The 27323-nt window shown below is 34.2% G+C and overlaps 2 protein-coding genes and 1 non-coding gene across 3 annotated transcripts in view; 2 read left to right on the forward strand and 1 right to left on the reverse strand.

Moving 5' to 3' along the window:
* Positions 1-14322, forward strand: part of LOC125061493 (M-phase inducer phosphatase 1-like) — a 33032-nt gene extending 18710 nt beyond the window's left edge. The window contains exons 2-6 of the mRNA XM_047666965.1: positions 9169-9871; positions 10495-11425; positions 11760-11911; positions 12383-12555; positions 13108-14322. Of these exons, the coding sequence (XP_047522921.1) occupies positions 9169-9871; positions 10495-11425; positions 11760-11911; positions 12383-12555; positions 13108-13339 (2191 nt within the window). The 3' untranslated portion in view covers positions 13340-14322. The remainder of the gene's footprint in view (positions 1-9168; positions 9872-10494; positions 11426-11759; positions 11912-12382; positions 12556-13107) is intronic.
* Positions 14323-18365: 4043 nt separating this feature from the next.
* LOC125061646 lies at positions 18366-27042 on the reverse strand. The gene is made up of 7 exons (XM_047667172.1): positions 27005-27042; positions 26154-26324; positions 24685-24829; positions 23758-23942; positions 22580-22708; positions 20307-20470; positions 18366-19079 (listed from the first exon to the last, which is right to left on the reverse strand). The coding sequence occupies exons 2-7, from the start codon at positions 26315-26317 to the stop codon at positions 18616-18618; spliced, it is 1251 nt and encodes a 416-aa protein (XP_047523128.1). The 5' UTR covers positions 26318-26324; positions 27005-27042; the 3' UTR covers positions 18366-18615.
* LOC125061658 lies at positions 21970-22172 on the forward strand. The gene has a single exon (XR_007119070.1). It is a non-coding gene; the product is annotated as a small nucleolar RNA U3 (small nucleolar RNA).
* Positions 27043-27323: the final 281 nt, after the last annotated feature.

Genomic DNA, 27323 nt, shown 5'->3' on the forward strand with positions numbered 1-27323 from the left:
GCTTTTTAAGTCCTAATCTTTAAAATACTTGCCTCCAAGAAGTTCAGTTAAGTTGAGCGCCATCTAGTTGTAAAATCGGTAACCAAGTGTAAACAAACAAGGCGTGTGGTCGTAACTCTATCCAATTTGTGCCAAGGATGAAATTAGGCACATAGACGACGATTGTTTTTTTTTAGGTCGAACCACTTGACAACTATTTATGCCTGTGTTATGTTTGTTATGAAGAAATATATATATATATATATAGAGTGAAAAGATAGTTCAGTATGTAACTCAAGAGATTTTCATCGCCGATTCAATAATTTATTAGTAATCTTACAGCATGTAACACATTATAAAACAAAGCACTTAGACAATAAGTACATAATACACAAAAAAAGGAAAGAAAACTGAAATGTAACATTAAACAAACGACAATTAATACTTTGGTAATATTTCAAAGAAAAAACTAAATTGTTACTGCTAAACAAAGTAAAAGTCTTCCCGCCTCTTCTTATATTTCCTCACATTCTCTTTGGTGAGGTGGAAAATATCAACATCCTCATAATTAGAGTAATTAGATAAAACCCGAAACATTGGCGAATTAATAATAAATTGTAAACTTCTGAAAGAATCTACTGTAGTTCATTGTCAAGATATTAGACTTTGTGTCAAGTTTCAAATGATAATTCAAATTAGACATTACTATTGAGAGATTATTAGCACTTGGTGATAATGGTCTACACATACTAAATACAATTCAACTTCTTAAACTAGACCAGATAACTTCGAATGGTGACTAGTTTTCGTACCAGATAATTTTAAGTTACAGCGTAATTGGTCGGCTCCTTGTATCTTCTTTTTTTAAGTTTTCAAGGATTTTAAAAAGTAATCTCAAGTGTGGTCCTCACGTTTTGCTAGTTCAAGGACATTGATTAGATGCGGTTAACGTTTTGTAGTTATTTTTAACTTAGATAAGATTAGATGCCAAAAAAACCACCGAAAAATCTTTATGGATATTTGGTTAACTGTAGAGTTTAAATTTAACACGTATTTATTAAAATTGACGTTTAGGTCTGATGAGTTTGTAGCACTATTCGACCTCCCCGAAGCCAATGTGACATGCAAGAACCATATGGCATTTCGAAACAGATGTTAGTTGAACTAATTCGATTAATTTCACCTCAATTTGCATATGTGCGATGGGTTACTCAGTTCCTATAACTTACGGTTAACGAAGCGTTGTTAACTTCAAATTCAAATTTATCAAAAAATTTTGGACATATAGCTGAAACTTTACGTTTTGGTAAAGATTAAGTGATTTGTCAAAATTGGTGACTTAATTAATGTTTTGAAGTATTACATAATTTTTTTTACCTGTTTAGTTTTGTTTTAATAGCTATATATGTTTTGTGTATTTTTGCACTTCTTGCTTACCTTATCTAATTTAATAATAAAAAAACAGTGATTGCCTGGAACAGATCGCTCCAAAGCGGTAACTGTTGGCCTCCTCTTCATTTAATTATATTCAATTTTTATTATGTTAATGCAACGAAATGTTAATAAAATAAATAAACACGCTCACCGCACATTGTGATTGAATGGTTGAGAAATGAGAAACAAAACAGAGGAAAAAATTCATATAAGTTTAACTTTTTGCAATACTTGTGAAAAAAAAAACAAAAGATAAAAACAATCTTTGATGCGGATTATATACCATGCTAAAATTTCAGTTCGATCGGTGCAGAATTTTTTGAGTTTTTGAAGCGTACACAAACCAACATAACATTTATATATTGTATATATAGATCTGACTAAACTAGACTTGTCGACGACATAATGCAATCCATGATCAAGAATGAAGTGTATATTACTGTGATTGTCCCATTCTTGGGACGGATGCGGTCAGGAGCGGAATTGCGGTCCAATTACCTATATTGTCTTACACATGGGGTGACCATTTCCTCTGATTGTTAACCCCTTTTACAATTCCTCTGAGGAAAATTACTTACTGACCCCTTGCCCCATTACTTTAAGATTTCCTTGAAACATTAAAAATCTCTATTCAAGTCTGCAATAAATGTTAAAATTTCTAATTTGTAACGAATTTCTATTTTTGAGATTTGTTTAGTAACTTATGAGCATTTATTGTGAAGTCAATTGTCTAGGTCTAACCATAAATATTGTCTATTGATGAAACAAAGACAACAGATACCATAATGTAAATAATGCAGCCGGAAGCACGTGCAGTAATGTCCCATTCACTTTCGTTAAGATTTGACGTTGAATGAACTTCAGTTTTGTCTTTGAACGAATACAGAGTAATATGTTAAATATTTTCTCTTTATTGCTTTATAACACCTTCTAATAAAGAAAATGACTGTTAAGTCGAGTCGAGACTCTTAGGTATGTTTTGACATACCTAAGAGTCTGTAATAGGTAAGTTTTTGACGTACGGGAATCATTCGCAAACTCAAAGTCAAAATAATTTCATTCCTATAGGTAACCAAGTACACTTACGAACGTCAACAGAAAACATGTTAAATTGATTCTAAATTTACATTTACTACCGTAAATCAAGGGCGTAAACAGGGCAAGAAACTCTCCGTCACTCTTTTTAATCGCCAAGTTTTGAGTCACGCCGGTTTTGACAGGTCTTCCAGCTTACATAGACCACCAATGATATAGGATCCTCTACGCTTAACAGTTCTAGCACTATTTCTTTAACACATGCCAAATTTACGTCAAACAAATATTGGAATGAATTCCCGCCTTTATAACTTGAAGTTTTTTGCAAGAAACGCAAGGGGCCAAGCAGATGCGCTTGCGATAAGAATTGAATGATTTGTTATTATTGAATGATTATCTTATACGATATAAATTAGCCGATGACACCTAATTTAGGTTTTTTGTTTGATCAATCAATCGATAAATTTTTTTGAATCCTTTTTTTTGCGTTTATTTCGTAACTTTATCTTAATCATGCAATAAATAGATTTTTGTATAGTTATAGACCTCTTTACTCTACGTATCGTTCTCTTTATCTGTTTCTTGAACACATTTTCTTAATAGATACCTTCTCTGCCTGACACATGCCGTCTTTTTGGCTTTACGATGTTTTTTGACCGTACTACCGAATGTAAAATGCGTATATAGACATAACATTTATGTATTACAAACGAAGCACACACATAAAAACACACAAAATAACAATAATCAAAAAAAGAAAAAAAAAATTTTTAAGGAATAAGGTACATTTTAAGTGTGTAATGTGTGTGTGTTATGATTGTCACTGGTCCTGGCTCAGCCTGCCGCTGCAGACGTGTTCCACAGCGCTGGACATTCTGCCAAAGACCACAACAGTTAGTTTGCGCCTCAGACGCAAAAAAAAAAAAATGTATACGTACATGGAAAGTCCATTGGTGCCAAGACCTGATTCAAACGACCTGAATGAGGGTAGCAAGCGGCTCTAAACTGCTCTCACTGCTCACTCTACTATCACATTAATAAAAAAAAATGTATCACTGCAAATAATGAACTTAACTATATACTTGTGATATAAATGTCGAGCAAAGCCGGGGGTGAAAGCTTGTTGAACAATATGCCAGCATATCGATCGCTAACCGCCACTCGCTAAACGAGGGTTGAAAGTTCAGTGTAGGAGTGTAACTATGTTCAAATAACTTATACAATTTATGTATTTTATCATAGTATTTTTTTGTATACCCTTTAAACGCGTAAATATATCACGATAAGGCTGTGTCGGTTGTATTGGGGATAAGCCTTTCTACTTCTATCAATACGAAATAATTTTTCCAAACCTACAATTTATGGAAATCTATTCTTTCGGTGTCTAGTAATTAAACGTTGCACACTTTCAGAGTCCATCCGAAACTATTAAAGCATTGCATAGTACTATCATATATCCGTTACCCTAGATATGACCGCATCTGCCCAATCTTTGAAAATCTTCGATTAATCACAATAACCTCCTTACATTGTCTGATTAACGGTTACAATCTTGCCACCCTCTCCGAGATTTCTCAGCTGTTGCAGATGCCACTTGCTCTCACAGCTGCCGTGGCACGAGCGCATTGTTAACTTTGACCCGAGGGTATTGTCAAAATTCTGCTTCCTTATCAAACTGTCTCAAGATGGTCAGTCACGGTCGCGATACCGCGGTGTGCGGACGTGTTCGGTATTTAAAATTGTTCTGTTTTCGAAATTTTATTGTTATGTTTGAAATGATTACGTTATTTGAAAGTTGTTTTTATGGAGTGCAAGAGAGGTTTGTGGAGTTATTGATATTTATCAACTGAATTTGTTTTAATAACATTTCTGTGTTGCTGTGTCTATAATTTAAAACATTTATTTATTTTCCTTATTTTCTATTTTTACAGTAACTTAATACTAATGCAATAGAAAACTTAAAACCTTTTTATAACTAATTATAAATAATGCAATTCTTGTGAGTTCAGCCAGACAGCAACAGCAACATTAATATATATATATATATATAAATATTTTACACAAACTATGTTTACTAGTTTTTAAAGGTGCCTAGATATTAAATAGGACTTGGGACACTTTTCAGTGCATAGAAGCCCCAACACTTCTTTTACAAAAGCTATTTAAATAAATACTTCATAATCGTAATGCACTCAAATCCATACCATTATATTTTTTTCGCGTGGATTACAGTTATTGTACTCCCCTACGCACGTGCGCGGGAGTTCATTCCATTTTTTTTTAATCAGGTGTGTGTCACGTGCCGAATGCAAGCTGTTTTGACAATAATTTGATGTCTAGACTTTGTTGACAAAAGATAAATCAATGCCATATAAGAAGTCAACATGCCTTTTTAGATAAAATAAAAATTTCGTTTGGCAAAATTGCAAATTGCCCTTCAAAGTCTCTTTATATAAACATAAATTTACCTAAAGCTCTATTGAATAATAAAATAAACTTGATTTTAAAAATTAAAGTACATTACGATTTAAAGAAGTTGCGCAGAAAATGCTTGAATTTATTTTTCTCGTGTCGCTAGTAAACCCTAGAAAGTAACGTTATCAACGAAAACCAGTGTTAAAAGTGCATTTTCTGGGCCATTGAGGTCTCTGGTATCTAAGGTAACAATCAGCACTAACTCTGACCCTTATATATCAAAGTCAAACTCATACTTTGAGCTAAGTTGGCTTAGAGCTATGACGATAGAGAAATATATCGCACTTATTCCTACAAGAGCAGTGTTGGCCTAGTGGCTTCAGCGTGCGACTCTCATCCCTGAGGTCGTAGGTTCGATCCCCGGCTGTGCACCAATGGACTTTCTTTCTATGTGCGCACTTAACATTCGCTCGAACGGTGAAGGAAATTTCACATGGTGAGATAACCGACATGTCTTAGACCCAAAAAGTCGACGGCGTGTGTTGCGTGACTTGCCTATTAGATTTATAAATGATCATGAAACAGATTCAGAAATCTGTGGCCAAGACCTAAAGAGGTTGTAGCGCCAGCGTTTTTTTATTTCTACAAGTCACCGATTGTTGTCTCGAACTTGAGTCCTACTCTATAAGTGCGAAGTATTTCCCTCGTTTTGAAATTCTCTCATACAATTTCAGTTGGTCAAAAACCATAGGAAAATGACCATGCTGCACAACGGTATATTTAGATTCTAATACGAAATCCCGGCCGTTATCAATCGATATATCGACAGATAACGGTTCGTAACGGCATCGTCACCCCACCGTTCGGTATGCGTTAGGGTGCAAGGGTATTAATAACACTTATATGGTTTCAGTGGTTGAGGGACACAGAAATAGTAAATTGTCAATAGGCCGTTTAATTAACTATTTTTCAGTTTTGTCTAATTAATTCTTGTGTAGCTTGAATTGAAGTGGGTAAATTTAATAAAGTATGATATGATATGTACGATACAAATAATATATGAATTGATTGATAATGTAAAATGTAAAATGCCTGAAGACAAATTTGCGCGCCATTATGTGGCAGAATATGCGAACTTACGATTGTACCACCTTACACATTTTTGTACCATATTCTTGCAATAAATAAATTATTATTATAATTAGGGACTCGTCTCATTTACAAACGCTCTCGGGTTTAAGTCCCGTGGATAAAATCTCGGTTTCGAAGCACTAAGAAAATATTCGTAAATAACTGTAAATCACGCGTTGTCAAATGATTTTTGTCAGTCGATCGTATATCCTTCCTATAACCTTGTTAACATGAGGTATATGTTCGGTCTGGTTTCCGCCGCAACGGTTTTTTGCTAAAAATAGATCGATTTTTGTCCCCTGAAACATTAAACACCTGCTCCGAGATTTGTTAATCTGTGAAATTGTTTTTGGTTTTGAATACTAAATCCTTACTTTTGAGTTGAAATGTTATAGCCAATTTCTCGCAATACTTTGTAAATCAGTTAAATTATCGAAAAATTATTATTGATAGGCTTTAAGGGTAAGATTAATAATCCAGACTGTAAGTCCACACTTGGATACTTATGTATAACTGAAAAGTGTATATTTTAATGTCTATAGAACATACATGCTGATTTATAAAGGAATATGTAGATTTGACGGTAATCATAGGTAAGTATTAGAGGCGAAATTAAGTAAATTTTGATACAGGACTCATTTTCGACTCTAAATCTTACTCTAACACGTCATCGTAGGCCTCTTAGGAAGATATTACTAATTTATTTAGTAAAAACTGTTATTTAAAGTATGGCTGTGGCACGATAGTAACGATATTTTATATTATCTGTCTATTATTGTCCATAGACTTAATATCTTAATTATCCGGCGCTGTAAACCGTGGTTGAATTACAAAAAGTATTTACCTTTATTATTAAAATTAAAAGGCAAACGCGAACTTCAAGCGAAGTGACGTTTTGTCTTGCCTGAATAACCTTAGCAACAATAGACAATTTTATTTTTTGATCTGGTATCAAACGAGCTCCAAAGTATAAAGTATATAAGTATATAAATTGAAATACTATATAACGCTTTTACTTCATCTTGTCAAACCAGAAATTAAAAAAGAGCTTTGTCGTTATACCGTTACGACCCTTGCAGTGATAAGAATGTGCAGTTATTGTGTACGAGGGGTGCAAAGGGGGCAACAAATTCTCCAGACGTTACTCGTTTATACGTTAAAAAATTAACGTATACGTAGCCAAGACTCCGCTACTACACAAAAAATCTTATCATTAAATAGGCATGTTTTGACAAACATTTTTCAACTAATTTTCTTGTGTCATTTGAAGGATTGTAAGTTTATCAGTTACTTCGTTTCCGGATGGATACCAACCTAGTAATTAGTACAGAAATATAACGCAACTTTGCCAAAATGCTGACTATTGGTCAGTGTCAATAGATTTTTTTAATCTTAAGAAAGTCAATGGCTGTCAAAAAAATGTAAGATTATTATTAAAGTTAATGCATGGTATGTCTGGTAGACCGGAGATGATCAGTTAGCAGGAAAAATTAATTTTTTTAACTCGAAGGATAATAATAATTATTATCATTAACCAGTTGGAAGTCGTCGCATACTGCACATTAAATACTATTATAATTGCAAACATTCGTATGTTGTTATTTTTTATGTCTTTAAATGTGCTTTTCAATTCCAAATTACATATGCAATTTTTATTTTTTTTACTGTTAAGACTAATTAAAAGTATGGTTAATAATAATTTGTGAAACAAAATCTTTCTATTTTTTTTATAACCAAATTCCTAATAATGACACTATAAAGAGAATAGGTTTATTCAATTTATCGGCAATATCCTACATCCGTTAAAAATTAACGGTTAAATCTGTTTTATTCATGATTTTCGGCGCCAAACCCCGTTTTTAATGTGCTGTATATTGATTACCTTGATTTCTTGAAGGGATGCATCTTCCTATTCAACATGCTGCATACATTAATATTAAACTAGTTTGTCATGGGCCGATTTATTATAATTATCTAGGAAATTGCTTTTGTAAACCTTAACTAACAAATTTAAATCTTTATTGAGTAATATTTAAAACAAAAATTGATCGATATACTCGTAAATATTTCTAAAATGAGATTATTACTGTTTTATAGTAATGTTAATGCAGCTAAATAAGAATTTTATTTTAAAACTTCCAAAAATTTGCATGTGCGATTATCCGATTTCACGCCATTTGAATGTCATTGTCAATGCCATATGTTCGTCAAAGCGCGCGAAATTACCACCTGATGACTACTTTAAAGTTGATAATTTCCTAACAATAACTTAATTAATCGTCCATAAATATCATGTTTTTAGCGTTAAATGAACTTAAAAAGTTCAAAAAATAAATAAGGCTCTTTTAAAGTATATAAGACGTGGTTTTTGAGGCCGAAATTGTTAAATCTCATAACCTTTGGAGTCGTGTGAAATATCGTATCGAACCAGTTTTGCTGCTGATCGATATTTTGTGTTAAAAAAGTTATTGTTATGTATTGTTGAGGAAGACATCGTGAGAGTTTATAATAAGGGGTGTGATATCAACCCTTTGCACTAAAAAAAGCTCGGGTGAGAATCTTTCTAATAATAGAATTAGCGATTTCTATTTACCGAGTAAAGAATACCTATTTTTTCGTAGCCGTAATGCAAACTTTCTGCAACTATTGTTTCTTTTTATTTGAATTCAAAGCTATATGAGTACTTAAATATTTAGGAATTTAAAAAAATTATATACTTAGTTCTTAATTCTTAAAAAGTTACATCATTGTAGACACTAAAAAAAATATATATTTAGTATTGAAGTGATGAATTTTACTTTATCCCTACATAATGTTGTATAGGTACTTGTAAAAAGTCTATAAATTTAAATGAAAAAAAAAAATAGTTATTACATGTTTATGCATTTATTAAAAATAATATTGGCCTTTATTTCTAGTTCCATTGATACTTGTAATTCTAAGCAGTATTCGTTATTAAGGCTAAGATGTTTCTGTTTTCCTGTTTTAGTTATTACAAGTTCATCAAAGCAGTTTCATCATCTTCTCTTTTCATAAAGTGTAGAAACAAAACTAAAAATATTTACTGATATTATAAACCATTATTTTGTTTATGTCTCTGAAATACTGCATACTTATCTAATGTGAATAATAATAGATGGTCTCAATTTTTAAAATATTTCTTATTTGTTTCAGACTAATAACTGAAAACTTCAGAATAAACTCTGGTAACAATGCCACAAAACGGAAGCAGGAAGAAGCACTCACATACAATTATAAAGTCAAAATTAAACCACACTCAATAGATTTCACCCCACACTCTCCTAATACACCAAGCAAGGTTCTAGGGGAAATACAAAAGGCCTTAACACCTCAAAGAAAAGTGTTAGGTGAAATACAAAACTCTCCCAGCTACAAACTAGACTCCAGCCCTTTAACTTTTAAGTCACATAACTCCCCTAGTCTACATGGAATATCCTACATTCCAAACTCCCCTGTGATACCAAAAACATACTCACCAAGGATCCCAAACACTCCTGGAATCTCTAAAATTCATAGCTCACCTGGAATCTCTCTCTCAAACTCCCCTGGTCTTTCGAGGATAAACCAATCTCCTGGTATGTCAAGGATTAAAAATTCGCCAACAACACCTTTGACCGCTCAAAAGTATTCTCCAAAGGTTCCACAATTGTACATTAAAAATTCACCAGCTATGGAAAGACTTAAGAAGAAATCTCCTTCGGGAGGCTTAAGGGAGAGAAAATGGAGTAACCTGTCTAGGATATTTGAAGAAAGAACAATGTTTAAAGCCAATAAGGAGAATGAAAATCTTAATATTGAAGAGGAAACTCAAGATTGTACATTTGGCTTGGAAAAAAGTGATCGGGCCATGGCTAAGGTAATGTTCTTAACATTATTTTACTTTGATAATTATATAAGATTACTAGTTGACTCAGCAAACATTGTTTTGCCATGTATATATTTATAGGGAAAATTTTTTTAGTTCAATAAAAATAAATATCTATTATAATAAAAAATAGGGGTTGATCGTAGAGGGGTAAAATTCAAGGGTTGTATGTATTTTTGTATGCTGTATAATACAAAAACAAAAGATTTTGTCTAAAAAATAAAAAAATAATTTTTGGGGTGGACACCCCTTATAACTTAGGGGTTTGAAAGATAGTAGCCGATTCTCAGACTTACTGAATATACATAAAAATTTCATAAGAATCGGCTGAGCCGTTTCGGAGGAGTATGGGAACGAACATTGTGACATGAGAATTTTATATATTAGATGTATGATAATTTTCAGTACATTCATTACAACATGTGATCTGCTTGTGACAGGACATTTTTGTTTATAAATTTATACATAATTTAAACAAACAATTTATTTTTCTCTCTCTGTAATTCAGCTTCCTTAAATTCATTACCAAATTTTTGGAGTGCGTTTTTGTTAATAAAAATACAAATTATATTTCGGTTTACTTGTTTCTAATAGTCCATTTTGTACAATTACAGTTCGACTTCTCTGACATTAAGAAAGAGAAAGAAATGGACGCAGATATCTTGGTACCAGAAACGACCACCTCTCTGGAGCCAGATATGGAATCATTACAAGATTTAGAAGAGGAATTCGATTCTAACAACTTTGATGAATGCACCAAGTATGAAATTATATCAACCGACAGTCCTGATATTATTTCAAGTGGTCGTACGAGTTCCAGAAAGGTCAACCAAAGGAATTTCGCTTTTGGGGCACCATTGTCTGAAAACGAAACATCCACTTCCTTTAACCGACCGAGCTCTTCCAGAGTTCTCAATTTCGAGAAGAGGATGGAAAGGTCGAAATCCAACCGTACATTGAACTTCGACGAGAGCCGGTCTAGTTTTGATAAAATGGAATTTGATCCGGAACAAAGTTTTGACTTCAACTCAAAGACTAAAACTAAACTCAGTTTTGATGATAGCAACTTTGAAGAGAGCTTCGAATTCACCTCACCGATGACTAAAGATACCACACCAAGAAAGACTGTGTCGGTTAAAAAATCTCTGAAGTTCACTGAAAGCCCGAAATTTGAGAAACAGAGTAGCACATCCAAGTCTCCCTGTTCGAGCATATCGAAGCGGTTGACATCGGAATCTATGGAGAGCGGCTTCATTTCTGAATTTGAAGAACCATTCTTGGACATGGAAGAGATCTCCAGCTCGCCCAAAATTTCCAACTTCAGTGACTTGTTATCCGGTCAAATTAAGGAGAGCTTCACTGAGAAGCTTCGGCCTTGTGTGCATAGGAGTTTGAGTTTCAATCCCGTTTCAAAGAGGTTGAGAGATGAACCGACTAGTTCGAATAAGAGGTTAAAGTCTGAAACGACTTTGGCTCCACAAAGGCCAGTTTTACAACGAGCTCTCTCAGAGAATAATGCATCTATTATGTCTGCGTTAGCGAGATGTAAGTAAACATATCTTTGTGTTTATGAGTTTAGGTTTGAATCTTGGTTGAAGCAAAATAGTCTCAAAACTTAAAATCTTAAAACTAAGTTCATTTCTTAGAAACATTTTATTGACGTGTAACAATGGTCTTATTTCAAAACAATAATCCTTTAATAACTATCAAACATATATAATTATTAACTAGACATTATAAGCACATAAAAAAAATTAACCCAAAAATATTTTAATATCACAAAAAAGAAATTTAATGGGCAATTAATAGTCTAGTTAAAAACCAAAGTGTGTTATGTACTTTAGATTATGTTTTCCTAACATAAACTTCTTAATTCCAGCATGTGTGGAACCAGACCTGATCGGTGACTTCAGTTCTCCCTTTGCACTTCCACTCACAGCCGGAGACCACTCAGACCTCAAATCAATTTCCGGTGATACACTTGCCGGTTTAATTCGGGGAGATTATTCTGATAGCATTCACGACTTTCAGGTAAATATTATTATAATAATTGTATCAATTTAAGTTTTAGATTAAGAAAAAAAAAGTAATTTAAAAATTATGTAAATATTTTATAGTTATTAAGTTGCTTATAACGCCATAATGTTATATTTAAACTTATGTTTAACATTTAACTAAAAGTTTATTGATAATTTTATTACTAAGTCAATTATAATTAAAATTAGAGCAGTAGCACGCTAAACGTGCGACTCTCATCCCTGAGGTCGTAGGTTCGATCCTCGCCTATGCACCAATGTACTTTCTTTATATGTGCGCACTTAACATGCATTAGACCCAAAAAGTCGACATGTGTCAGGCACAGGAGGCTAATCACCTACTTGCCTATTAGATTGACAAATCATGAAAGAAATACAGATATCTGAGGCCCAGACCTAAAAAGGTTGTAGTGCCACTGATTTATTTTTTATAATAATAATTAATAACTTTATTGAATTATTCCAGGTGATAGACTGCCGTTACCCATACGAGTTCGAAGGTGGCCATATCCTGGGCGCAGTGAATCTGTCTACAGCAGAACAAGTATTGGAACTGATGAATGCACCCCTGAACAGGGACCAGAAGCGGAGGATATTGGTGTTCCACTGCGAATTCTCACTTGAGAGAGGACCTAAGTTGTAAGTATTAGCTTATAAACTGTTAAAAAACACTGTCTTTTTTTATATTAACCCCATTCCCCACGTGGGGCAAACTCATAATGCACGGCAGGCACATTTTTTATTTTTTTATCATTCTAAATTTTTCGTGTCTTAATCATTAAATCTAGTCTTAATGATTACATTAGTCATTAAATTTGTCTCATATTCCAAATTCGAATGAATTCCAATTCAAATTCTAAGAAAAAGTATAATACAGTACACCCTCATACAACACGGTACTCTTATAACGTATATTCATATTACGCGATTTCAGTCTCTCGTATAACACGGGGATATCACATGTTATATTTCTGTACATAAAGATTTGTACGCACTTATTTCGCACTATATTTTCTTGATTCGATTTAAATACCCTTCAACGGGAAAAGTTAATAGAATCATACAAGCGCGTTATGCGAGAATACTCCTTCAACGCGTTTCTTATGACGCGAAGCAATTTACCGTGATACAGGAAGGATTACTGATATATCTATATTTTTAAACATATTAAAATAAATCTTTCTTCCGCAGATCGCGTTTCCTCCGTTCCTCGGATCGAGCAAAGAACCAAGAAAACTATCCCAACCTCCATTATCCAGAGATCTATCTCTTACACGCCGGGTACAGATCGTTCTTCAAGAATTATCCGGAACTCTGCTCGCCAAACGGATACACCGCCATGCTGGATCCGAAACACCGCCACTTACTCCGGAAACACCGGTCTTTGCAGCCGTCCGGAAGACGCAATCGGCTGTTACTGTAGAGACTGAGAGACCGAGAAAAGACCGATTCTAAATTGGACCAGTATTGTAAAATGCAATGAAAGACCAAAAAAAATTGGAACCATGTATAGCAAAAGATATTATACCAATTGTATATAGCGGTTTAAAAACCCAGTTTAAGGCCACTTCGAAAAGACCGTGTAAATATAAAAGGCCAGAATTCTATTAGGGTAAGAGAGATTAAGGTAATTTTTTAAATGTAAATGGATTCTTTAGACTTCGTACATTAATTTCGGTCTTTGGACTAAATTAATTCCAGTCTAAGTTAAATGAGACTTTGACTAAATTTAGTTTAATGATGCCATATTATTATAGGAATATCCCACCTTTAGTTTTAAGGAATAATGCAATATATTTTAAGGAATACTTAAGAATCATGACAATTTCGTAGCTTTTACATAGGTTTTGATACAAATGTGAGGCCCGCTATACATAGATTTTTAAGATTACAAATTTCAAAAAAATATGTGTGACATGTGGCCATAATAATTCGCCATAATAAAACCAAAAATAATGCTAATACAGTCTCAAATTGTGTGAATATTTGAGCAGATGATTTTGGAGATTGTTCGATTTCCAAGAAAATAATTTCTTAATACAGTTTAATATTAGTTTTATATTTGGTTGAGGAATACTCAGTTGCGGGCCTCTGAACAGACATATGTGTCTGCCCGAGAGGATTGCCGATTCGGCGACGTGGCAATAATATACGCTTACAAAATATATTTATGTTATTTGCATTTGAAGACATGATTAAATTATTTCTTTTTAACACAATTTCATGATTTAATTTAAAATTTCATCTCCAAAAACTTAACATTTCTGGACTTACTCAATTAACATTTCTAAAGGATTTTTCAAATAAATATTAGTTAACTTAAAGCCGTACTCAGAGTGTTACTTTCAACTAACGAAATATAACATCATTAAAGAGAAATCTAAAAACAAATTGCTTTCAAAAGAATTTTTTTTTTTTAATTTTTAGTAAACAGTCGAACAATGAAACATTTCATGAAATAATTATCTTGTAATGAATGATTCAGAGTTTAAATGTATAAAAATGGCACGGCCTTATCCAATAAACATTGCTTATTATGTTTACGATATTTTTTCTTAGTATAGTGACAAGAATAAGAGCATGTTTAGGATATTTTTAATAGAAAATTTTGTACTTAATAAAATCATATCAGTCTAATTGCATTCATAACAACGAGACGTCTTTGTCTGTCAAAGTTCATCACGATACAACTTAGCAAAGTCAAAGTAAAAAATCATTTATTCATATAGGTAACACAATGTACATTTATGAACGTCAAAAATGAAATATACATTAAATGCTTCTAATTTTACATTTACTGCCAGTTCTCAAATGGGCGTAGAACGGAAAAGAAGAACTGGCAATACTACGCTACTCTTTTTAATCGCCAAGTTTTTTGGTTTTACACAACGTTTCTATGGAGCAAGCACTAGCACATTCTTAAAAGCTTAATTCTGAAATATTACATACACCTCCTGTTTAGAAGTCCGTCAAATTAGGGTGTTTATACATTTCAAAAAAATGGTCGTAGTTATCTAATATCGATTCAGGACACGATTCAACAAAATCCATATTTATCTTAAATAATTTAATCATGTCTTCAGACAAATAACAATGTTCAGTTTCCTCGTTAATTACGCTTATTATGTTTATATCTGTTAAGAATTATTCTAGCTAGTGTTAGTTTGGGTTACTTGCAAATAATTTGAGACATAATCCAAAAACTTTGAGTTCAAAATTATTATTTGTATAAATTTTACAATGGACGAAAAAAAAAACAGTTTTAATATTTGGAAACAGAATCGGAAAATCTGTTCCGATGTTAATAAAACATAGTTTTCTATATAAATTAAATTCTATGAAAAAGTCTCAAATGATTTGCAAGCAATTGTAGTTGAAATTATGAATTAAGAGCTATAGTCGTCGGAATGTTTTGGTTGTAAATATCGTTTTATTAAATCGGTCTTATGGTGAAAATATGAACATATATACCGATAAATGTAAATACCTAATAGTGTCGCAAGCGCATATGATCCAGTCTTAAACTGTTCTTTTCTCTACAGCTATATCTTCGCTGGTTTCAGATTAAACTTTCGGAATAGATATGCTTAACGCATTATGACAGTGTTTTTTCCATAAGATCGGTTTTCGTTCGTGTCATTTCTCTCCCAAAGTATCAAAATTTTAAATTAAGTAATATATTATTTTTAGTTATTTTATTGAATAGATTTTAACTGTGTACAGATTTCAAATAAATTATGGAAAAATATGAATATTTTATTTATTTTTCTCTTTATCAATATCGCTTATAGCGTGGCAAAACAGTTCAATAAAGGTCTATTACTTGACTTACTGATGCTATCGAAAACGCTCAAACTCCGCTGCCAGCGTCTAAATTGCTTCTGGTAAATCACGAAACTAAATGTTTCCTACAAGCATTTATTGCAAACGCATTGCAGTAAGCTACTGAATGTTTCACGAAAATTATTAGGTGAAACAGGCTTAAATATGTAAAACCACACCGAAGCTACACCAGACACGCTATGGAATAAGGCTAAAGAACTCATCCAAAATGCAGTCACGGAGTCTAGTCCGGGATCAGAAACGCGCAAACGTCAACACTGGATGACGGACAGTACCCTTGCCCTTATAGAAGAGAGGCGCTTTAAGAAAGCCGCAGGAGCAGACATAAGAGAACTGAATCGGCTGTCTGCTAACATCCAAGCCTGCTGCAGGCGAGACCATAATTCCCACCTTCATAGCATTTGTGACGAACTTGAAAAACATGCTATGAAGCACGAGTCTAGAGACCTTTACCACAAAATTCGTCTAATTACTAAATCTCTACCTGCTAAAACCTGGGCTATCGAGAACGACAAAAATGAAGTGGTAACAGAACTCGAACAGATCTCTGAAACGTGGAGGAGCTATTGCCAGTCATTGTTCCTGGATCCGCAGTCGCGACTGTCTATAAGCACAGAACCAGAGCCAGAGAATTTGGAACCAGACATCCTTTTGTCCGAAGTAAGAACTGCCATAAAACACCTGAAAAGCAAAAAAGCAACTGGCAGAGATGCAATTCCTATAGAGACAATTAAAGCCTTAGGAGAACGTGGCGACCAGATGTTTCATCTCATCTGCAATAAGGTGTGGCAGACAGGAGTTTGGCCTTCAGAATGGACACACACTATATTCACACCCCTGCATAAGAAGGGCTCAACGAAGAAATGTAACAATTACCGCCTCATTGCTCTAATACCACACGCTAGCAAAATATTGTTACATATTCTCAACGAGCGCCTGAAAGCCTACCTCTCTAAGGAGATCGCTCCGGCAAAGGCACTCGGGAACAAATTCTTATTTTACGCCAGATCATAGAGAAGTCAAGAGAATTTAATAAGCCCGTGTTCATTTGCTTTGTTGATTTCTCAAAAGCATTCGACTCTGTGAGATGGCCGGTGCTGTGGAAGACTCTGCTAGACATGGGTACACCAAAACATCTTGTGCACCTTTTGAGACGGCTTTATGAAGAAGGCACAGCTTCAGTACGCACAGATGATGTCCTATCGGGTGATTTCCATCCTAGTGCTGGAGTACGCCAGGGTTGCATAATATCACCGCTCTTATTCAACGTGTACACGGAGCTAATAATGCGCATCACTTTGGAAGACTGGACAGACGGTGTAACAATTGGTGGATACAGAATTGCGAACCTGCGTTACGCGGATGATACCACTTTGCTTGCATCCAGTTCGCAACACTTGGAAGAGCTTCTGTCAAGGATGGAACGAGTGAGCCATGAGTTTGGACTAAAGATAAATCGCAGCAAAACCAAGGTGATGATTGTTGACCGTGCCAGAAATAATTCGCCTCAAGTTACTCAAATCGCGAAATGCAACGTGGTCCAATCCTATGTTTATCTTGGGGCTCAGATTTCAAGCCATGGCGGATGCATCGATGAGGTCAAACGACGTATGGGCATCACAAGAACGGCGATGGACAAGATGAAAAAAATATGGAGAAACAGGAATATAACAAAAGCCACGAAGACCAGGCTCGTGAAGACACTTATATTCCCCATATTTCTGTACGCAGCTGAAACGTGGACCTTGCGAGATGTGGAAAAGCAGAAAATAGACGCTCTGGAAATGTGGTGCTGGAGGAGAATGCTTGGGGTTTCGTGGACCGAGTTTCGTACAAACGTCTCGATACTTCAAGAACTCGGTATTAAGCAGCGTCTGTTTTCAACAGTACAATCTCGCATCCTTACATTCTTCGGTCACGTATCTCGGCGTGGTGATCAGTCCATCGAACGCCTTGTCGTCCAGGGGAAGGTGGAAGGCACTAGACCGCGCGGAAGGTCACCTACGCGTTGGACTGACCAAATTAAGTCGGCCGTAGGAGACTCTGTCAATCAATGCAACAGGATGACCACTGATAGGCGACGATGGCAAAATGTCGTAAAACGCATCACATCTGCCCCTACTACTACAACTACTTCCTAGCGATCACGACCGCTCTGTCAAGAGTGCACCGAATAGGAAGAAGGCTTAAATATGTAGCCCTACGAACCATTGGATAATTACAAAACACCACGCAGAGCGCGTAGAGGAAGAATTGGTAGACTATTTTCTTGAAATTATATATTTTTTTGTCATAGAGCGTAGAGGATTTCCTTTAATGAAACGTGCAATATCTTGATTTCCAAAGGAGTCTTATAGAAAAACGCATAGACGGTTTCATAATATATTTACACTGAGCACAGTACAAATAACTTTGTAATACAATAAATAAAACATACTTAATGACTAGAATACTTTTGCAAGAAAAATGCAAACAATTACACAAGACGTCGAAACAAAAAACATTTATTTAAAAGATAGAATACGGTACAAAACACTCTGTTAGAAGTGAATGAAGACATTCGAATTAAATTTATTTTCTGCTTCGGAGTAAGTCGTTTGCTGTTTTTTGTCATGCCAATACGAATTTGGTACTATGGTAGTGTGCGCGCCTGATATTATACATTGAGCAATCCTGTACCGCCTATGCTATGAAGACAATACAACTGAATTTTCGATTTCTTGATCGAAATAGAGATCTCAGAATGTCTGTCTTTATTTGAGTTTAATTGCATAAAATGAGGAGAATGGTAATTGACAAATAAGTGTAAAGTAATATTTAAAAAAAAATCCTCAGAGTTACTTCAGCTTTTTAAAGTTAATTTGTCTCTTTAACTTCCTCATTTTTCGTTTCCTGACTCTCTTCCGGAGTTTCACTTAACACCTTTTCTTCGAGTGATGACTTTGACAATTGACGAAGAATTTTTTCAAAAATCTTCGGCGCACTCTTCGTGTTCGGCAACGAAATGTCGGTTTGTGTTGGCACAGACTCCCATGTCTTCTCCTCTTTTACTTCTAGAGGTAGCACTGTCTCTTTCAGATTTAAGGACATTGATTTCTTCTTTAAATCCTTTTCGGGATCTATGATAGGTTCGGGAAAAACTTTTTGACATTCTTTAGATTGCCTTTCTATCGCTTTTGTGAGAACATTCCCTAAAATGTGTGTACATTTAATGATATTTTGTGTTTCACGTGAGGTAAGTTGTAATCCTTCGTTGCGAATTATGTAATTTATGTTGGTTATGTCGTCAGGTGAGCGTTTTAAGCCTTCGTTTGAGAGATCTGAAAAATAAACACAAAACTTATGATTAAGAAGAAACAGTGTTGGCCTAGCGGCTTCAGCGTGCGACTGATCCCTGGGTGACCCCAGGTTCAATCTCCAGCTATACATCAATGGATTTTCTGTCTATGTATGCATTTAACATTAGCTCGAACAGTGAAGGAAAACTTCGTGAGGAAATCGCTTGCTTTAGACCTAAAAAGGCGACGGTGCGTTTTTGGCACAGGAGGCTGACCACCTACTTGCCTATTAAATTGACAAATTAACAAACATAGTAGCTCTATTGCTATAGAATATGATCCTAATTAAGTATGTTCTAAATCACGTGCACATATACTCCCAAAAAAAAAAGCTTAATTATAGACGAAAAATTTACATCTAAGCTATTTTTGGTATGTTGTACACTTGCCATTAATAAATACATTGCTATGTTTATTTGCCAAGGCGTCGCACTATTAATTAAGCTACATTATTTAAATAACAGTTTACCTGTAAATACTGTATCATGTGTGTTTATCAGTTTCATAAATATCTAATATAACTTTTTTTAAAGACAAAATCCTGCTCCATAGGACAATCAAACTAGACTAAATCAATTGGTTGCTAATCCAGTTATAATTGCTTAATTATTCTTTTTTGAAAAAGAAATCAACCTTGACGTACTGTAAAATGTGTAGTCGCTATATTTGTAAATATGTGAGCACCATGTATCTACATAATAATGTAGATGTAGGGGCCTATTTTAGTGTAGTAGTTTTCTAGTTACCAGGTCTTCACATAGGTATAATTATCAAATCAATGTAAACAAAATATTGTAAAAACTATGTTAAAAGAGGAAGGGCAACTAGTCATTTAATTTTAAATATTTTTTTACTTGTAATTTTGACTTTCATAAGTGCTTTTTAATAGGCCTAATTGAAATAAATGATTTGATTTGAAAAAAAGTTTTTTTAGCTTGATGTGGCTTTTGTTGAAAATCATTTAAAAAGGCGAAAGTCCTTGACTATGTAAAAAATTGATTTTATATCACATATAAAAACAATTTACTTTTAAGATTTCTTTATTGTTCAGTATTGTCATTTAATTAAAAGTTGTGTTTGGATACAACACACAATGTAACTATGAAATATTTGGAGGCATATTTGACAATAATAGATATACATATATACTTTATATTAGTGTCAACTGTGATCTCCAAATCAATACTAGTGACCAAAAATGTTACTTACCAAAATCCGTAAGTTCAAAGTCCTCAGTACGGTACGGTGTAGGACATTGGTCATAATATCGGCTTATAGGAACCCTGGCTAAAGAATTATTATAATTAGCCCAAAAATTGCTCCATTCTCCAGTTGGCTTCGGTTCAGATTCTTGCCACGTACTTACGCAGCAGCTGTAAAATTATAGCATAAATTGATATATCATTTGCATTTAAGATATTTAAGAATCAGGTTGATTGCTCGAGCCTTACAACTAAATTTAAATTTCGTGTACTCTCCAGATACCCCAGACGGCCAGACATCCTGGTCTGGATATTGCTCCCCTCGCACTTTGAGATCAATTTTCGTTTAGTTTTTATAATTTAATTGCTTTGTCAATTTTTTGATTAAGCTTAGGTTTCCTAGAAAAGCGGTGCCGTTATGTAACGGCCGTATGGTGATGTCACTCATACGTTGTCTATAAATGACATCGGAGTAGGTTTCGTAGAGAACGTTGAGAGTCACCGTAACGTCAAATAGCGTTGCTGACATTTGGATGACGGCTGTCAAAGCGGTGATAAACATTAGTTCATCGTTTTTCGCGAGTAGCGGTGCCCATATTTAATTAATACAATGAGTGGAAACGTGACTTGAACGAGCGAAAATGTTTGTTTTTTTACATTATGTTAAAAAGTAAAACGGTTATTAACAACCGTAAAATGACGGCCGTTAGTTAACGGCACCGCTTTTCTAGGAAGCCTAAGCTGAAGTGTATGTTATGTTTGTGTGCTGAGCGTTGGCAAGCAAGTAAATAAATAAATAGTAATAATTAATTGATAGTCTAATTTATCTATCAAAGTTTTATTTATTGATTAATGAATGTGTTAGTTAGACTAGACTACCATTGACGAATAACAATAGTTTGATCCTGTGAGAACAGATTATAGGTAGGTGATAAATTTTGTCAGAGAACTCCATATCGCCAATAACGGAAATTATAATGACTGTTGACATACCCCATAATATACACTATACTATTTTTTAAATTGAAATTTAACACTGAACAATTTAATTTAACACATTTAGGCACACTTTTTTCTAGTAATGATATCGCAGCAATAGGTGTAGAATCCAGGGATTTGGTTGTATTCAGTGGTAGATACATATTTAAAAAACTTAAAAGGTAGAAGTTACCTCGGTTCCCGGTTTTATTAAATTCCCTTTAACTTTTAACATATAACCTGTAAGTTCGTTTATTATTTTTCTAGTAGCTTTTACATTATCCTTGCTATTTTTTTATTTTTGAGCTTAAATATTGTGTCTGCTAAAACTAAAAAGACGTAAGTATACTTTATATTTATTCTGTGGAGCATTCCAATTAATTTAAATGATTTCCAGTATTTCCAAACCTACACTTAAAATAATATTGCCCCCTAAGCTCTATTAGGGCGCTACCCCATACCCTTTCGTCCTTCATAATAAAATATGTACATAGTAGTATATATGCGTAGTAACAAAATGGTTCACTAGATGTCGCGAACAAACTGCGATGCCTATGCGCGTGCGCCGCCGTGCGCATGTTAGCTTTATTACGCGAATCCTAGATGTCACTTACCGAACATAGCTGTTTGTAAAACACGCTATTGAAGTATATCGCAAATAGTACTTAACATCCGCGGAAGGATATTTCTTTAAGACCTTACTTCATAGGATCATTTCTATAGTAAGCTCTTCACGCAACTTCTCACTATACGTGGGAAATTTCCAGCCATGATGAGGAGACGTGGCGCGGTACCCTGAGCGTGAGGCGGGCAGTGACGTATGTCATTAGCCCTCGATGATCGTTCACTTTTCTGCTTGCGGAAAAGCGTGGGGTACTGTCGCTGTCTGAGTGGTTACTGGTTTTTTAAAATATATATGTATAATAATTACGAATTAATAAAGTATAAACTGTAAAGTTGACAGTTGTTCCTTAAAGCAATTTTCCCCATTGAAATTTGAAATTAATTCAAATGCCATTCCAGCACCCGAAAAACCGAAAAGGTGGGTGCTTGTAGTTTATTGTTTATTAGAATGCCAAATCATAAAATTACTGCTTCACGACTGATTTATATATATAACACTCATTTTAAAAATACTAGGTTAAATCAATTCATAACAAAATCTTGTCTTGAGCGATGTGAAAGATGAGGCAAACAGCCAACCTTTCACAACCTTTATGACTGGATTTGTCTGACTAAAGCTGAATTAACAGCTTAAGAAGTAATAAAAGTAAAAAAAAAAATGCCATTTTCCCGCCTCACCTGTCAAGCAGATCCTGACTTCTTGAAGACATTAACGTATCCGGTGGGAACCCATGCACGCTGTCAGTTGATGACGGAGCAGAGCCAGGTGATGCTGATGAGCATTCCATTTCTGTGCTCATTGTATGTCTATAAAAATTTACTTTGTAATGATAAAATATTTTCTTGTTAAGCCCGCAATTTTTTCGGTTTACTAATAATAATTAGGAAGGGTCACAAGGAATATAATGGTATTCCAGAGATGGGAGAGTGGAGAAGATCAGCTCGTAACAGAGACGAATGGAAATAACAATGGGAGGCCTATGTCGGAAGACAAGAAAATACAGTTAAAATGTATGTTATCGCTTAGGTTAAAATTATGTAAATGTATGTAATTGGTTAGTGAATAAAGGCTTTTATTATTATGAGGTCAAAACAACTGTACATCTCGTACTAAAACCATTTTTGCGTGGTTGAAATCGGATTCATCCCGGAATTGGAATACAAGTGCCTCTATCTAGATATCTAACTTATTATCTATTATATCTTAATATATATAGATTACGTGTCACGTTGTTGTGTGTAGTTTGATCCAACTTAAAATATAGGATAACTTACATCTTAATTTATACCCGCAATATTATTTTATTGCAAAATATTTGTTTACTATTTGATAGTCACAATTCTAACTGATGGCGCTGTGTTGAAAGTACCTACCAACGTTTCAACTAAGCTACAATTTAATGGCATTACCACCAAAAAAGCATGGTGGTCCCCATGACTGGTGTTCTCCTACCGTTTCCCTTGAATAGGTTACTACTATGTAATATAACTAAAAACTTAGCCACAACAACGCTTGGCCGGTCTGCTAGTCTATTATATTTCTGGTAGCTTCAGCGAGTGACTCTCATACCTGAGGTCGTAGGCTCGATCCTAGGCTGTGCGTCAACGGATTTTTTTCTATGTGTTCATTTAGCATTCGCTCGAACGGTGAAGGAAAGCATCTTAGACCCAAAAAGTCGATGGCGTATGTCAGGCACAGGAGGCTGATCACCTACTTGCCTATTAGATTAACGATTGATCATGAAATAGATACAGAAATCTGAGGCCCAGAGCTAAAAAGGTTGTAGCGCCACTAATTTTTTATATTCCTGGCCACCGTTGCCTAACCAATCTGGTGAACCTGATTTAATACGCACCTGTAAGTACCAAGACTGGATTTGCTGTCCCGACTGAACGAGCTCTCCTTGCTCCGAGATTCAAGTGACTTGTTGTGTTTGTCTGTCAGCACACTCTGAATCAGCCGCTTGTGCACCTTTTTAGGAGTTGATGTTGTGAACTTTTTCACGCCATACTTTGAATTGGTATCTTCGAAATCTGAGACCTAAGAGGAAGAAAACGTTTTTAAATTTCATTACATTTTCGTTGGTTTCCGAAATAAGATTGTTGATATCTTTTTATTTAGTTAATAATACAATAAATTGGTGGTTTTATACCTTTTTGTCTAATTTTGATTGAAAAGTAGCTCCTACCAAAGATAAATTTAAGATATAATGTAAAGACATAATTACTTATATATACGTATTAATAATATGTATATGCACTAGTCAGAAACTACTATAAGAAATCATGTTTTATGAAATATTTGAGTTTAATAATAAAACCAATAGGTTAACAATTCGTTTTCACGCAATTCATGTCTCCCATATAATTTACTTTTACAAGAAAACGTAATTTTACAATTTTTTATAAAATATAAAGGTCGTGTGTGAATCAATATTAATTTTTCGAAGCATTTGTGGATAAATTTATTATTAAAACGCAAATTAAACTTAGAATTATGAATGTTTGCGATAAGATACAGGACATTCTTAGCTTTCACATTTTTAATGATGAATATTAAACGATATCGTTTTAAAAAATACGAATACAAATTGTTTTAAAGTAGATTATCTTTTTCGAAAGTATATTAAAATTCAGCAGTGTTAAGAGAATTAAGGAAATTAAAAAAATATGAAATGATTTCTCATTTCTTTTCATTCATTGTGATGTGATCTGTCCCTAACAATCTCTTCTTAACTATTAAACAATTAACTTACACCTGTTATTAATTAAAATATAAATACCTGAGATAAATCCAAACACATATCATCGTCCAACGATGCGTCACGACTCTTCGTTTGAATTCTCTTTGGCGATTCGATTTTCTTCCTCAACGAATCGGCTGACTGTCGCCGCAAACCACCAGGAAGAGATTGAGCCCTGTCACTTCTAAAAAAGGCAATTTTAACACTGACTAAAGACTTTTGTAAAGACTTTTAATACAACTATATTACTTTTTTTAGAGAACAGAGGCAAACAGGCAGGAGGGTCGTCAGATGTTAAGTGATAACGTCGCCCATGGACACTCTCAATGCCAGAGGGATTGGAAGCGCGTTGCCGGCCTTATAAGACGCGCTTTTCTTGTAGGAGCCTGTCGAATTGGTGCGGAAATACTTCAGTGGGCAGCTGGATCCACATAGTGGTGGTTCGCGGCAAGACTGCTTTAAGAAACGCTCAGATGTGAAACGATGGATGTCGTGGTGATACGGGTGGAATAACGTATCCGCCCGTTGCCTTATGTAACCTGCTTTTTTTATATGTATGTTTTTGTATAAGGTAACGTAAAGTATAAAGAAATAAATATCCTGACTTCGTACGATGATGAAACTAAGCTGCAGGTGATAATCCGAACAACTCCTCTGAACACACTCCGAGATTATTGCGGTAGAAGATGCAGAGATCCACATCCCTACGAAACGCCAAGGGACTGCTACTTAAACTGTAAATGTTTACTCCCGGCGAGACTTGAGATCTAATAAGATGATGAAGATGCCAAGATTTTTTTTTTATTTCATACTAACTGTATGTTAAATATTTCTTTTTTTATAAAGAATTATGTAAAATCTATAGTTGCAATATTTGAGCACATACTCGTACTATTATCTAGATCTTCATAATAATATAGTCATCTGCTGCATTGTTTTTTATAACACTATGCGCCATTATTTTAGTGTAGTAGTTATTTACTCTAGTACCTGGTCTTCACATATAATTATCAAACCAATGTATACAAAATATTGTATAAACTATTTTAAAAGAGTAAGTATTCTTGCCCTTTCTTCTACATATGAAACTACATCATTTTTTAATTTTTAACTTGTTATTTTAACTTTCAAAAGTATCTTTTTAATAGGCCTAATTGAAATAAAAGATTTGACTTTTGACTTTTACTTTTTAGTTAATTGAAACATTCCATGACTTTAAGGTTAGTGCGTTACATAACTTGTTAAAACATTAAGTGGAATTTCATGAAATTCTAAATACGTTTCCATTTCGCCTGATTCTATCACATTTATAAGTGTTGAAACAATTTTATATTCAAAAATCTGAAAATTAATATTATTGTTTTCATTATAACTTATTAAAACATTAAGTGGAATTTCTTGAAATTCTAAATACGTTTCCACTTCGCCTGATTCTATCACATTAATAAGTGTTAAAACATTTTATATTAAAAAAACTTATTATTGTTTTCATTAAAAATTTAACTTACTTTTTTAATATCTGCTTTCCCGTAACGACAAAGTCAAACTTTTGAGTTTTCTTCGGTGTTGAGTTTGTTGAATGCACTGTTTTGTCGACACTACTCCGACGAGACAGGCTGACTGAGTTACGCCGCGAAGACGGTCGACTCTTCTCTTCCTCTTCTTTATTCATTCTTAATCTATAAGAACAAATTTATTAACAACCTCCTAGCTCGTTACATGGTATATAGGAGTTTTAATTGCTGACGTAATAACTGTTTTTGGGGGGGTAATCGCTTGCTCTGAAAAGAGTCACCTCGTGAGCTGTGCTGCGATATTGCGGGCTACTCGATTGTGAGGAAGTTGCATGGATCTGGTTAGTGCTGCATCTTCTTAAGTTCTCATGTCATTTTCACAGCTGTATATACTTTTTTAAGTATTTTATTGTCTTTATTTTAACATGTGTGTTTGAGAGCAAAAATAAAATAAAGCTTTCATAAACAGACGTAAAAGCCCAATGAAAAATTTCACTGTTATCATTAAGAGGCAAAAATTAATGGTACTCAGAAATATGAACACAAAATATAATATATTCTTACTCGTAAAGTCTATTTTGACTATGTTGCTCTGTAACTACTTAAAATCAGTTAAGTTTATGGCAATTGTCCAGTAGTTGTTAATAATTAACGATAGATTTATGAAAAAATTTAGTGGGAAATTAGTAAAAGCATGCGGAATTGAAAAGATATAAGCTGGTACGACACCGGCCTTTTTTTCGCATCGAAAATAGTGTCTACGGATTTTCTACATCAGTTCTGTACATCCAGAGATTACTCCCTACAAACTCACAAACATGTCTCTGTATAGACTAAATACTTACATTTCACTATTATTGACACCAATATTCGCTCATGGTTTGTTTAAAACTGAATATTAAACATGTTAGAGCCTATATCATGCTTGAATAAACATTATGGGATACGGTAATGAGCGACGCGTGTGCGCCATTTTATTATAGAAGTCGTTTAAAAATAATGCTTTTTGTCTTTGGTTGGGTTTCAATCACTTAATTGAGGATTTATATATTTATTTACTTTAAAAAGGCACACTAACGAAACACATACAGACAGACACCTACAAAGAACACATGACATACAAAAACACAATAAATTCGTGCAACAAGTGTGCACAACATTTAA

Source organism: Pieris napi, chromosome 23 (genome assembly GCF_905475465.1).
Source record: "Pieris napi chromosome 23, ilPieNapi1.2, whole genome shotgun sequence".
NCBI classification, from domain to species: domain Eukaryota; kingdom Metazoa; phylum Arthropoda; class Insecta; order Lepidoptera; family Pieridae; genus Pieris; species Pieris napi.

What these genes read in the sequence shown, in the direction of transcription:
- LOC125061646 (XM_047667172.1), bottom strand. Translation starts at nt 26,317, where the DNA reads ATGAATAAAGAAGAGGAAGAGAAGAGTCGACCGTCTTCGCGGCGTAAC. An exon ending in TGTGTTTGGATTTATCTCAG is followed by an intron (nt 23,943 to 24,684) that starts GTATTTATATTT and finishes TCTTCCTCTTAG; the next exon opens with GTCTCAGATTTCGAAGATAC. An exon ending in CTTTGAACTTACGGATTTTG is followed by an intron (nt 19,080 to 20,306) that starts GTAAGTAACATT and finishes TTTATTTTTCAG; the next exon opens with ATCTCTCAAACGAAGGCTTA.